The following is a 14,440-nucleotide window of genomic DNA, read 5'->3' on the forward strand; positions in this document are numbered from 1 at the left end:
ATTCCAACTAGAACTAGTTAAAGCGTGGTCATTGCGCTGCGTATGTGGGACATTTGTGTTGATAAACTCAAATCAATAGGCTCTTCAAATGGAAATCGCAAGTATGAGGTTTGACCTGGGCGTGACTTGCACTGAATATCGCCAGTGACTCCTTCCATTCACCTCAAAATTTATCCAGTTTATAAGAGACCAATATATCTCGCGCATGCGTGGCACGACGACTACCACCCTTTAACTTTATCAGCTTAATCTTGTACGAAATTATTGTCTTCATAGCTGCATGTAGTGACACGGGTGTAGCCCGCTCGCCAGGCACAGAACTTGCACCCTTCTCAGTGCTGGGATCAGCACAACATGTCGTGCATATAGCAAATCAGCCACTGGTACTGTTTTTTTATAGTCACCTATGCTCAATGCTATGCACACTGGGTGTTGTTCTAATCCTTCTGATGTGCGACAAAATTTTCATCCATGTATATTGTTGCGTCAACTTGTAGGTTTGGAAATCAATGTAATATACGTTTTGTGCATCTGTCCACTTCGAGATTCCCAGTTTCAAGGTATACCGAAAGTTGTTAGTCAAAAGGTAGTTTTAAGATTCTTTTTAAATGTATCTATTGTAGGTTTTTGACGCAATTCTGTTGGTAAAGTGCTCCATAAGCATGGAGCTGCTCAGGGAAAACGCTCGCCCACCAGATGATGTAAGTTGGGAGTATGCAAATATGCAAAAAACATTTGACTGAAAAGCAGAGTGCGAGGAGTTGATTTGAAGTGAAGAATGTCAGCTATGCAACTTGCTGAAAGGCTATTCAGAGCTTTGTAGGTGATGCACATAACAATTCTGTCCTGTACTGGAAGCCAGTGATGTTCTTTAAGGTTAGATGTTATGTGGTCACGTATCTTTTTATGCATGACAATTCTGGCTGCTGCATTCTGTGGCTTGATATGGTCTGATGGCAATCCATAGTCGGGTTTAGTACTGAGTATTGCTTTAATAAGTTTTTGGCAGGTGTGTTTGGTGAGATAGTGGCGTATATGTCCAATTTAACAAAAAAAGATAGAACGACTTGTTGCAGATGAAGGATGAAGTGTCCGATGGAGTGAAGGATGGGTATAGCTGGTTACATCTGTGTATTGGTGGAAGAAGAGGTTTTATTGTCTGATAAGCTATCCTAGTGGAGAAATGTAAATACAAAAAAGCAAGGAACCAAGAACGGATCCCTGTGGTACACTAGAATTTATAATTTGTGGTGTTGAAAGAATGCCATTAATTGTTAGACTGATATTGTCTACTGAGATAGGATGTCAACCATTGTAGTGGAATATCAGTGATACCAAGATCAGACAATGTTGTGAGAAGTATACGTGTCGTGGTCAATTGTATCAAATGCTGCAGAGAGATCAAGTACAGGTAGAACCACAAGAATGGATTTACCAGAATCAATTGACATGCATATATCATTATGGACTCTGAGAAGAACGGTGTCTTATACTGTGGAATTTTCTGTATGCAGATTGTCGTGGTTCAATCTGTGAGTTATCAGACATGTATGTATTCAGTTGGAGTGCTACCACATTCTCATAAATTTATCAAGTTTGATACAGGTCTGTAGTTTTTGAAGTCATTGAAATCAATTAGGTTTCTTCAGTAGTGGAGTAACAACTGCAGATTTGAAAGAGTCTGGCACTAAGCCTTGTTGAAGTGAAGCATTGATCAAGTCAGGAAGAGAAGATCCATATGTATACATTTCTCCAAGAAAGAAGTTGAAATTAGATCGAGTGTGCATATTTTAGATGGTGATTTGACAATTATATTGCAAATCTCTTTAGCATTGGTTGTGTGAAATGCGTCGAAGGAAGAACTGGCATTGATGATAATGTCATGGTTATTGTTTGCAGAAATTGTTGAATTCAATGCAGTGCGATTGCGTTTGTCGATGAAGTAAAACCCAAACTGTTCAGCAAGATCCTTGGGTGACTTGGAGGCAGGTAGATTTTTCTGAAGTGATGCACCAGATAGTGTGAAATAACGCTCGCTGGTCGTCAGCATTTTCTTCGACTAGATTTGTGTAGTAAGCACTCTTGAATTTCTGGATGTAATTTCTAACAATTTTTGCACTCTGCCATGAAGATTTGATGGTGAACTTCGAGTTACTACATTTCTTCTTGGCCTCATTGATCTGGGTATTGTACCATTTAGTGTCTGGTCGAACAGTGATGAGGCGTTTTTTTGTAATAAACCAATCCTGCAAGGACATCAGTGTTAGGTTTCTCATTTATTAAATTTTGTGAAGTGTTAGAACCCTGTTTCTAGTTTAATTCGTTTTCGCATTTCTACTCATTCAACAGATCTAAGGGTAAGACGAAGAGACACGTCTTTATCAGTGGGTAAATGTCTTATTATCTCATGATTTGATGAGCATATTTTGTATTATTAAGAGAAGGTTACGCCATCCCCTTTTCCTACTAATTGTTGGTTGGGTCATCTGTTTGTCCAGGGTCATATTTCAGGCACTCATTGACTTATTTCATTCAAACTTTACACAAAGACAATACATCATGTCCTTCATATGCATGTAAAATACTTGCAGAATTGAACAAAAATGGCCAACTGGCAGCGATTTTAGACAAACAATTTGCTGTTACTTATGTTTTCATCGTCTCAGCGGAAGTTTCTCTGAGGTCATTTGGATCAGAGTTTGTCCATCATTGTCGCATTTTAATGAAACTTGTGGTACATGTATGCCATAGGACATTTCATAGACAGGTTAGTTTTTGGTTTGCATGATAATTAGTATTTTTTTGGCTTTCTATCGATGTCTCAAGAACCAATCATTGCATTTTATTGAAACTTTGGGACAATGCACAAACCGATTAGTTTTTGGTTCAAATAATTTGCATAATAATTAGTCATTTCTTGGCATTCCCATCATTATCTCTAGAATTATTGCATGGTGAACAAAGATGGCGACTTTGGCTGTTGCGCAGATCAACGAGTACAAACTGGGACTGCTATGCTTTATTTAGGTATTTAGGTGTTTTTAGATGATTGGAAGGTATCGAAGGAGTCACCGGCGGTAATTAGTGTTAGTGGCGCCCAGGTCAAACCATTTTTTATTAGAAAAGCACATTGGATTGTGGGAAAATCAATGTTTATCAACACAAATGACACAAATGAACAACGCAAATGATGTGGTGTTTTGTTATTTGATTTGAAAGGTCCAATGTGTGGATTATACAGTTTTGTACGATGTGAAAATATGATTATTTCTAGGAGGTGTCACTTTGACTGCAAGTAACATGGATGCATTTTTAAAATGCTGAATACTTTAATTATGATCTATCTGCATATTTCAATGGCTATAATTGACACAGTAACTAAAACCTAAATGGGGACTATGGCAGTGACAATAGTTTATTCAGTATGAAATTAGTGCAGAATGTTGACATGACTTACTAAATGCCTTGAATATTAGAATTAGGAGTCATAGAAATGTGCCAATCGTCTACACCTCTTTAATTAAAAATACAAACACGAATACAGAAACAAAGAGAAGCAGGTTTATTTGTTTTATATATATATATCAATCATTTTTCACAGTAAGTTTAGACAAATTTACACATTGTAAATTTTCATTCTTAATCGTCAAGTTCATTAACATGTATTATAATATATTTTATTTGTAATCATTCCATGTAAACATTTCATAGATTTGTATTAAATATAACAAATTAAAATATATTAAAATAATACAGTCCACTACACGAACTCACGTAAGCCATCAATTCTTAGTATAATGAGTGATAACTTTGCGTGAGGGGTGTCTTTGTCACTTGAGACTGATATTGGTTTTTGCTAAAATATTTAAACAATAATAATAATAATAATAATAATGATAATAATAATAATAATAATAATAAAAACATGGTTTATCATTAATTAATTGGATTACTAAGCAGCATATGTAAAGACCGAGACTGATATAGTTGTATTTTATTTCTTCACTTCACATGGGAGCACTTTCTTAACAGCTCTTGTTAAAGATGAATTGAACATATGTGGCCATCACATTTCGAAATGTTTTACTCCACCGATGAATAAGCAGCATTAATATAATAAATTCAAAATCGTTTGCATACATTTCATTTTAATTCACTCAGCTGCTTTATCAGTCAGTAATTAGACATGTATATACGGGACACCATCTATAACCTAGTATTTATTATTAGCAAACACTTCAAAATTTAATTTGTTGTACAATTGACAATACTACATCATTGTACGTGTCCTTTCATCTGAAAAGCGTACACGGAAAATGTGCTGATATCAGACAACTATGGAAATATATAAACAGCCTAAATTAGTAAATAAACCCATTCAAGACCCATCCAAGGTAGAGCATAATACAACTATCACCTCATCATTGGAATTCGTGTTCATACAAAAGTGTTTTAGTTCATTCAAATATTAATATTCACGATGAGGCATTTCAAGACTTTCTCTTAGAACACGAATTCTGGAATATACTTCATCCCAATCAAAATAGCAGCCCTCAAGATGCCTTGTTCCCGATGTACCTTCATCAATTTGATACTGACTGCGTCCATGAAGCGTCCTTGCGTTGTTAAACATAATCATATCACCTGTAAAGAACAATTATAATGTTATAACAGATATACACACAATAACCATGTAATGTTTTGGTCACGCCACCAAGTGACCACGCTGTGACCAGGTTCGCTACCTAACAATATCTTGAAATAACCGGTAGAAATTTCAAGTGGGAGAAGTGACAAAGTTTACTCTGGGTGAGGATAACAATGAACGTGTACAGTTCACTAAGTGGTGACTATGGTGTCGTATACGAGTAGGTAGACTTCTGTCTGGAGACGACTGATTTCTGTCGCTGATGGCGTGGTTGATGGACAAGAATCACAAAAAATGTAGGCCCACTCTAGAGCACAATTTGTTATCTCAAATACGCGATGTGAAGTATTTTTGAGTATTTACGTCAATTTGACTGGAATGTATATCTGTATTTTCGTTTCAGCTTTCATCAGATGCAGGTCTGCCAAATGGAATGAATATGCTGACAATTAAAAGTGAACATGTTTTGACCAAAATGCTGGGGTCCCAAAGTATACATGTCGCAGCGTATGTCACAGTATCCACTCCCCTTCCTCGGAAGTTCAGTTGCTTCACTTGCAGAGAACATTCTCGGTAGGTTGAGGGCCATGAAATAAATATGTCTAGGTACTCAGCTGTACTACCAACTGTTAGGCCTAACGCCAACGTATCTAAATTTGTTTTTGCTTGGGTCAGACATATCGCCAATGAACTCTGAAATGCCGAGGAGTGTTTGAGAATTTGGGATATATATAAAGCTTTCTAGCATTCATGTACAGACCTGTATATTACTTTCCAAAATACATCAGACTCGCGATTGTTTAATGAGGCATCACCGAAATCTCGCACATATGTGCATTCACTTTAGAATACATACAGTTATCCACGGTGCAAGCGCTTTTGCCTAGTTCATTATGATAACATCACATGTATACTATTCCATGTACCTCAAAACATTCTTAAATACACGGGGATATTCTTGGTTTATCTTCAAAAGAAGAAATGCGATTCACTCACCGGCCTCCAGTTTGATTGTGACCAAGTTTTTGTGACTGTAGAGTAGTTTATCGTATGCTTTCAGTGCATTATAGAAATCATATACTTTGTCCAATGGCAAACGTAGACTAGAATCACGTACACCATTGTTGTAATGTACTTTATCAACATCTCCATAAGTGTTCAATCTGTGAAGGAATGTAGTATGCAGGTGACTTTTAAGACACCTGATTGGTTCAAGTTGTTGGGATTATAGGATGAATACGATGTAGTGGCGTGTTGTTTTATTATTGTATGATGTTGTCGATTATTGTGATGTTATTTTGCCATTAGCTTGGCAGCATGCAAAAAATGATTCTTTTAGACGGATTTTGTTTATCCTCGGCCCGAAACTGACGAATGAGTTACGTCGCAAGAATAATGGTATTCGCGCAAATACAGACCATCAAATATTGATCAACAGCTGTGTAAAGTTAACTTACGTGAACAATGGCCTGGAATATTTCAGGTGGAACTGATATGCGTCAGTCCCAGTATCTATAAAATCAACCATTGTTGTTGCTAAGATGTGAAATGCTTTAGGATCTTGTTCTTTCAGCTGCATGGCGGCATTAATGCCATCAGCAAACTCACTAACTCCGCCCTCATAACTTGTCTGGGCAATACAATGTAACAGTTGGATCTGTGGGTACGAACGGAGTGTTATGCACTATATATCAAGTGAGTTTAAAACTGAAAGCGGTTATTTCTGTATCTGACTCGCAATAAAATCTCACATTTTCACGGCGGATTTCTGTTATATAAATGCATACATGGTGGACATATTACACATGTAAAATGGGTCAATATAAATAACTTATAATTAATATAAATATCAATATTACATACTTGAAATTCATTAAGGAATATAGTACAATTGGTAAAGCAACCACGAATGTTATGCTTTGCATAAAATGAATAGAAACTCCCAAAACAAAGTTTCTCGTCCCAGGGAAAATTGACAAATTTATTAAGATTATTTAATACTACAAAAATAAGATATATATGCATTTGATTTGGATCCAACTGATGCGATGACGAGAATCAAAACCCCTTTTGTCTGAAACGAGATAGTTGTGAGTGCCCTCCACCACAGTCACTCTACTAGGAGAGTGACTGTGCCTCCACTGACCACTTTACACACCGTTACATATTGAAATGTTGAGATTGTTGAAATTAGTAGACGGGAGTTTAGCGCCAACTGGGAACTACGTGCTTTTGGTAATGCGTGTTTCCCGGTCAGTTACTTATATTTCCCCGGGAACATAAGCGAACTGCGGTAGTACGTCGGTGTGTAGCGACAACTCAGTGTACTAAGTGTGCTGGACTTACATACGGTCGTCCGTGTATTCAAATAACTTACCCCGGGAGAATATGCATACTGGGGCAGATCGGTGTGCAGTGCCAACTTGGCACCAGTATACGCCAAGTTAGATGGGTCGTGCTTGCTTAACACAGAGAACTCGTGCCTGAAAATAACCAAACGTATAGGGTGTGAAGTGAACACTGTCGTACATTAGCATCTACGCTGTTATGTTATTACTAGTAATAAACATAGTTGAACTCTGGTGACCTTGCCCTTTGTTATATAATATTATTCCCTTTATCATAGTTTTCAATATAAATATGCATTGTCATAATTAATTTTGAATACAAACAAGTTTTGGGATTGAACCAAAAGCGGGGAATTAGTCTACCGAATATCCTTAATATATGTAAACATCTTACAAAAACATTGGTGCCTAATTTGTTTAATTATTTTAAGGGACATAATTTCCAGCTTTATTCAAAGTAATTCAGATATTTTAGTATAAAAAACAAATGTCTCATCGCAGAAAAAAAGTGCTGCATTTAGACGTGAATAGATTCATAAAACATGCAAGATAACAGAAAATCTTAGCTGGCTTTTGTCCAATATTTTGAACAGGTGTATGTAAAAAATTAATGATTTACTGAGACAAATATGAACTGCCTTATTATATTCATTGTGTAACTACTGTATAATATGAAAAGTAAAAATAAAAACACCCTCCATGAATAGCTATCATGTTGCAAGCTCTGTTTTGTATGCAAATCAACTTAAATAGTTAGTTGGTGTCCAGTGGAGAGAGAAGTCAACAGTACTGTTGCCTCCCGAGCATCTACATCTTCAAACACTGCAATTTTTGTTTTTGAAATGCGTTTTTAAATTAGTATTATAAAAACTCTATCATTCTGTTCTAATACTGCAATCTTTGTTTCTGAAGTGCGTTTTTTAAATTAGTATTATAAAAACTATATCATTCTGTTCTAATAGCTGAAACAAATTCCCCTGAATTTTCATTTGTTGAATGAACTGTTTGTCAAATACAAAATACATATATTTTAGTACAATTTTCTTTTCAAAATGTGGATGCAACGTTTTGCTTTTTATGTATTTTTTATGTATTGTTTTTGATTTGATAACTTTGAACTAAACAGATTTTCTATTAGCTTCAGGTCTTGTTCAGTTTGGCACCCAATTCATAGGAGTGCTTATATTGATTTTCTGACATCTTGTTTTATGTAAAAATTTTATTGGTAGGTTTGCAAATGTGTATCAGACTGCGCACAAAATCTCTCCATCAGTTGGTTTTAAAACCCAGTATAGTATTCCCATAAGATTTGGGAGACACATTACCAACGATATTATTACAAGATAAATGATTTGCTTCATTGAACACATACAACAATGCATATTTCCACTGAGATCAGTGACCTTTGATGCGTATCACCAATGATCAGTCAAGTAGAAACAGTCAAAATATCTTATCAGATTTTCTCAATTGTTGCATGATACTTTCATACAAGAGATCTGTTGTTCAAACTCAGAAAACTTTATACTGATGAATAAGGTGATCAAGTTTGATGAAGTTTGGAATAGAATTAGTAAAGTTATTGTGCACACAATAACAATTACTAAGGACGACAACGACGACAACAACAACAGCGACGACAACGCCGGACAAATTTGTTCCCTTAATATACCTTTCCCTTTCATCTTAGATGGTACGGGCTAGGTAAAAAGCAGATACGGACTGTATAAACTCGTTGCAGAGTGACTCAAGTTCAACAGCATGTGAACAATCACTAATTGTGTAGGACTGTGAAGCTGGGCGTGCTTCGGTATAAACTGTGACACACTGCATGAAAGGGGCACTGTCACTTCGTACTAAAACCGCTTTGCGCCACAAAGTCTCTTTATACAACATAGCCTCATCGCACCACATGATCACATCGCACCACAAATTAGCTTCGTACAACACGCTTACTTCGTCTCACGTGATCTCAATAACCACTTCATCCTTGCTACACGTCCACAAGTCACACCAGGTCTAATCGATCTTCGGATCACCTATGTAAAGGAATCCTAGTCGTAAATGGTAAACAAAAGCGCCACGTTTAACTTAATGTGGGTGAGTAGAAGACGATGTAGAAGAACCATATCTTCTATTTAATATTTATATTTAAAAGTCTTTGTATTCTTTAAAATGTAGTATGGAAATGTATATACCACTATATCAAAAAAAGAAAGTAGATAAAAAACGTTCTGGGTACACATGTACATAAAAAGATCCCGTGACGATTTAGAATGCTAAACCCTTTATCAGTTTCAAGAGAAATTATTGCTCACTGATTCTGCGAGCCGAAATTATGCCGATTCACATTTTATTTTGCTCACCACTAATTCAACCTCTGACATGACCGGGTCAGCCTGATTGTTACGCATTGGCAGACATGCGCAGTATGGATCCCTTTTTCACATGACGAACTAAAAATAACCCAATATACTTAATATATGTAGTATGCTGGTTGCTTAGTTGAGCCGCTGAATTGACATCGAGTAAAAATAAATTATTTGCTGCGATTTGTTGCTGTTTAATGTCCAAATTTTGTAACTCGAACATAATATTTAAAGAGCGGTAGTCGTCGTGCCGCGTCCTGTTCGACATGGGACTCATAGCGACGTATACAACGTGTGTAAAATACATTGTTTATTTACATGGAATTCGAACTCGCGCTTGCGCGATGACCACCGCGCTTTAACCGAACATCGAGATTTTGAGCAACCTAAATTTGTGTTGTTGTTTAAACTCAACAAACGTCCTTTGCGACTAAATCCAGTTGAAAGGAACAAGTTTATCGCATGCTCAAATAAATGAAATATGGTATGCTACATACATTGGTGTTTTTATTTTATTGAAAAAAAAATATCTTGTACAAGTAAACTGATTTTTTTCTTGTGTGCAAACAAATGGCCAAGTTTGTGTTTATCCAGTGTACACCCAACTAGTGCATCTCATTAATATGCATGGTTTACAAACATAACTGAACTGAGGGTAAATAGTTTTAAGTTGAGCCACTTTCTTTATTTGCTATTTACAAACAGTTTACACACAGCTGATAAGATGTGTGCACTGCTGCCTTTCTAGACAGGAAGTACAGCAAAGACAAAACAATCGCTTTTGAACAACAAATTTTGAATAAACAAAAAAGTACATGAATGTACCACTTCAATGTAATTATATGTTAACAGAATAAAAACTTACAATAAATTTCTGTGATATTTTTTCTTGGCTTTGTCATTGAAAGGTGTCTGACCACGGGGTTACTTTCCTAGTCCAGAAGTAATGCAGTTACATTGGAGGAGGGGGCTCCCTTTTACAAAATATGGTTGCAAACAATAAAATACGGTCATTAGTGGTGGCTATGCATTGCATGAAAATTCTGGTAACAGGCCACAAACTATATGCAAAGGTTGATCAATGATAAGAATATGCTTGGACCTGGTTTATATAATCCATTTTCAGAGGAGTTTTCACCAAGTAGGCATACTTGCATGCTTAGGTTTTTCTAAATTCGTAAATTATGTTACATGTAATAAATCTGTCTGATAAATACTTGGTTGTTTTATCTAATGTGCTCATGCGAACAAAATGCACGGTAACGAAATAGTAGCGTGCCCCCCCCCCCCCGAGCCGACGTCTTGACATCGGATAGTGGGCCAGTGTTTCACGCAAGGCAAGGGTTGACTTTTTCGTACGACTTCGGTAAAAAATAAAAGTATCATCTAAAATCTAGGTAGTTTTTATAGATGATAACAGTGAGTCCGGTTACAATTAAATTTTGAAGAGATTCATCTACAAGTATAAGACCGGAGGTTACTGCGACGGTAAAACTCTGTTTTGCGGGATTTGATTTTTAATAGCACAGGAAATGCTACATGCCGGCATACATCACTGGGTCACATTTTACAATTATTCTATTCACACCAATTAAAAAACAGGGCAGCTTCCTTCATTAATGTGCAAAATATGCAAATAAGGAGAGGGTTGTCAGTAATTCTTTAGTTTAGTTGTCATTCACTAATTATGGACGAGATAGTAAGCACGCGAAAATTTCCAAGAAAAAGAAAGCGAGGAAGAAAGAAGAAAAACGTCAAAAGAATGATCACTCCTGTCAAAAAAGAAAGAGACGATGCTGGGTTCGCGTACAGAACGGATTTCCCCGTCGAAACCAGTGTCAGCCATGAAGTGGGCGAAGAAAGTTTTACCGTGACACTGAGAGTCCTGTTAAAAACGTTCGAGAGATGTCTGTATCTCGCAGGAAAATATTGTTACCTTTCGACGTAGAAGAAGAAAGTGAGAGTGAATGTCACGGCCGATCGTTTGAAGACGGCGAGATTCGACTCGTTGACATGTCACTGTTGAATGGCGCCCTAGAAAAAGAGATTTGTCAATTTTGCAAAGTAGGCAATATCTCAATAGTGGAGCGCAGGCGTCACGGTCTAGGCAGTCAGTTTGAATTTCTTTGAACGCAAGGAGATTGTATTCGATCGCAACTGAGCCAGCCTAGCTTCCCGTCATCCCGAAAGAAGGGGTCAGTTTTCGAAATAAATAGAAAGGCTGCCATTGGAATGCGAGCGACTGGAAAGGGACGGCGCGCTCTGGTGAAACTGTCAAGCTATTAGGGGTTACCTCAACCAGTAACGGGTACACCCTTTCGCCAGTATGTACGAGCTGCCTCCAGGAGACTTCGAAACTCGTGGCATCATGCTTGAACTAATAAGTTTACAAACACAACGTCCCAAAAATAAATACACTGTATTTGCAAACACTTCAACTGCCAAGTGTAGTGTCTGTATTGTTTGTTACTCGCAAACAGAACCGCCCACTTTGCATAATCCAAGCTTTAATGAATGACGTCACCGTTCGTTATCAGCACAGACCGTCACAAAACTCCATAGCGTGAAAGAAAACGGCAAAAAAACAAAGTTTTTCACAGATATAAATGTCGGTTCATGATTTTCCCCGAAAACAACTTTCAAAGCATTTCATTTACAATTAGCCCATGTAAATTTTGCTCCTAAAACGGGAGTTAACGTTGATTGAAGTTTGAAATCATAAAAGTGCCGATTTCTCGGTGTTCGGTTTTTGGCAATTACCGTTGACCTAATTTTAAATGGCGTTTCAGTGAATAGCGCTACGATGTCGCCGTTTAACTTTTCCTACTCTTGGATATGTTGGCTTCATATCCGTATTTGCATATTTGCAAAATTCTATTGCGTTTTTTCACAAACCTCGTGCAAACCACCGGTATACTCTAACTTTAACACCAAAACAACGTGCTTGAAATTTGTGATTTTCGGAAAGAAAAAAAAAACTTAATGCAAAAAATAGAAATACGGATTTAAACTTCATGACCTTTGCTTCAAAACAGTGTAAAGTTTTTGATCGCATGAATGACTGTAGAGATGACAATTAAAATTGTATTCACGTTAGTTCAATTATCAGCCCCGCTGATTTTCAGAATCACGTGACGCTAAAACAAACACAATGTTCACAAAATATTAATAGTAGGAAAATACAAGACAAGAGCTTTCTAAACATATATAGATTGTATGGTTTCTTGTAAAATTTATTCCGATTATAGGTGTTTACATTTTTCATGCAAAAAAACTATCCTGCTACCTTAAACTCAATATTTTAATTTTTAAACAAACAAAACGTATATGTTGTCCGTAACACGAGGTATAATTAACTGTAAATTAAACAATTAAAGCAATCTATGGCGTTAATTTGCATAAGTAGGCAAATTCTGAAATATGGACGTGGTCATTTTTGTAACTCGGTGTTTTTGTAACTCCATGTTCGTAACTCTAACAATCGAGCTTCTCTGCTTGGTTAGTGTTAGTTTTATTTGGCTTTGGCTTTATTTAGAATGTTGAGGCTTCAGTTGTTTCAAAATTAGCTATTTGGATATAATATCACTACAGTGTCCAAACTGGAAATAAAATAGGTGGACGCCGTGTGTTCATATTTTAATCTCAAACACAGTCCCGGAATAGAGAAGCTGTGTTTTAATATTTCTTCTCTACACTGTTCTATACTATAGTATATACGTACCCATAATTTGTCATACGTATCGGCGCCACCCGCTTGGACAGTCTGCTCAATTGCCCTGGCACTGTTGGCACGTTTTTAGTGAGAACTAATCCAACATCTCTCAACGACTCCAACCATTCAAGCAATAACGCGTCACTTTCTAATATATCTCCAAATTTATAACTGGGTATGTTTCCCTGTAAATCTGATCCCCACAACTTAAGACGTTTCTTTTGAGGTTCGTCACTGAACTGAAACTGCCGCAACCATGTCGAAGAGTAGTGGCTATGATGACCGTCGGACCACGATATGGAAATGCCTTGACCGTCAATGTTATCGTCTTGCCACACTTTCTCCGGTAGTACATCAATGGCCAAATTTGCAATTGGTATTAGACGCATTTTAGACGCCCCGTGGTAACACGACGAGCAACGACAGTTTTCACGAAGCCAAATATACGGGTATTTCGATTCACATCCATCGTTCCACTCTAATCGGACTGATTTCTCTCGGTCGATTTTTTCGACTGCCATAATACTACTTGGATTGAAATTCGCAATATGTGGCACATTGACTTCCATGGCGCTCTGATTCACTTGATTGTGATATTTAGTGTGTAATTGTCTTCCCGTTCAACGCAGTGGGACGAGTTTGTCACTGACAAAAGATTGGAACAATCAGTTTAATATAAACCCCGAAATGTGACGACCCCTTAGGCTACCGAATTTCAGTCATGTTCGATTTTAACCTGTCCTTAAATCATACAATATAAATTCAAATTATCCATTAGCTAGATATACTACACGAGTATATTAAAGCGGGGGAGTAGTCACCTGCGCACGCGTCAGATGGTCATAGCGTGTCATTGTTTACAAACAAGCGTCTACCCATGAGCCTTTGCGTTTATAGCGTGTGTTGTTATCGGCGCTTGGGACTCAATTCCCGCGCGTGTGCAGGTGACGACTCTCCCGCTTTAATAAAATACTACGAGTAATTCGCATTCGTTACCAGGAAAGAAAGTGGTATTCACCGTTTTTTCAGGTGTTGTTTTAATTCGAAATTGCAATGGTTTTGCAGTTTCGTTATTTTTAATTTCATAACATTTTAAATTCAAAGAACCAACGCCCTATACATAAAAGTGGGCCATGCTGGGCAACATTGTTGCAAGATTTGTTTTTTTTTACACACAGCATTGTCATATCTACCTTTAATGTAGCAGATGGATAAATTTACTGCGACATCATAAATGAAGTATAATTAAATGAAAACCCAATCTACCCAGTTGCACCATGTCTTTTTAGCTAACACGTTATCTTAGCTAATTTAGCTAATCTATAATGTCGCTAATATATTAAGAGTTAGCTAATTTAACAGA

At 37.0% G+C, this 14,440-nt stretch overlaps 1 protein-coding gene across 1 annotated transcript; it reads right to left on the reverse strand.

The window, feature by feature from the left end:
• Positions 1 to 4,448: 4,448 nt before the first annotated feature.
• LOC100372811 (gamma-butyrobetaine dioxygenase-like) lies at positions 4,449 to 13,701 on the reverse strand. Its single transcript, XM_002732622.4, has 5 exons — positions 13,087 to 13,701; positions 7,026 to 7,131; positions 6,106 to 6,305; positions 5,645 to 5,811; positions 4,449 to 4,644 (listed from the first exon to the last, which is right to left on the reverse strand). The coding sequence occupies exons 1-5, from the start codon at positions 13,644 to 13,646 to the stop codon at positions 4,469 to 4,471; spliced, it is 1,209 nt and encodes a 402-aa protein (XP_002732668.2). The 5' UTR covers positions 13,647 to 13,701; the 3' UTR covers positions 4,449 to 4,468.
• Between the last annotated feature and the right edge of the window lie 739 nt (positions 13,702 to 14,440).

Source organism: Saccoglossus kowalevskii, chromosome 7 (genome assembly GCF_978046115.1).
Source record: "Saccoglossus kowalevskii chromosome 7, keSacKowa6.1, whole genome shotgun sequence".
Classification (NCBI taxonomy): Eukaryota; Metazoa; Hemichordata; class Enteropneusta; family Harrimaniidae; genus Saccoglossus; species Saccoglossus kowalevskii.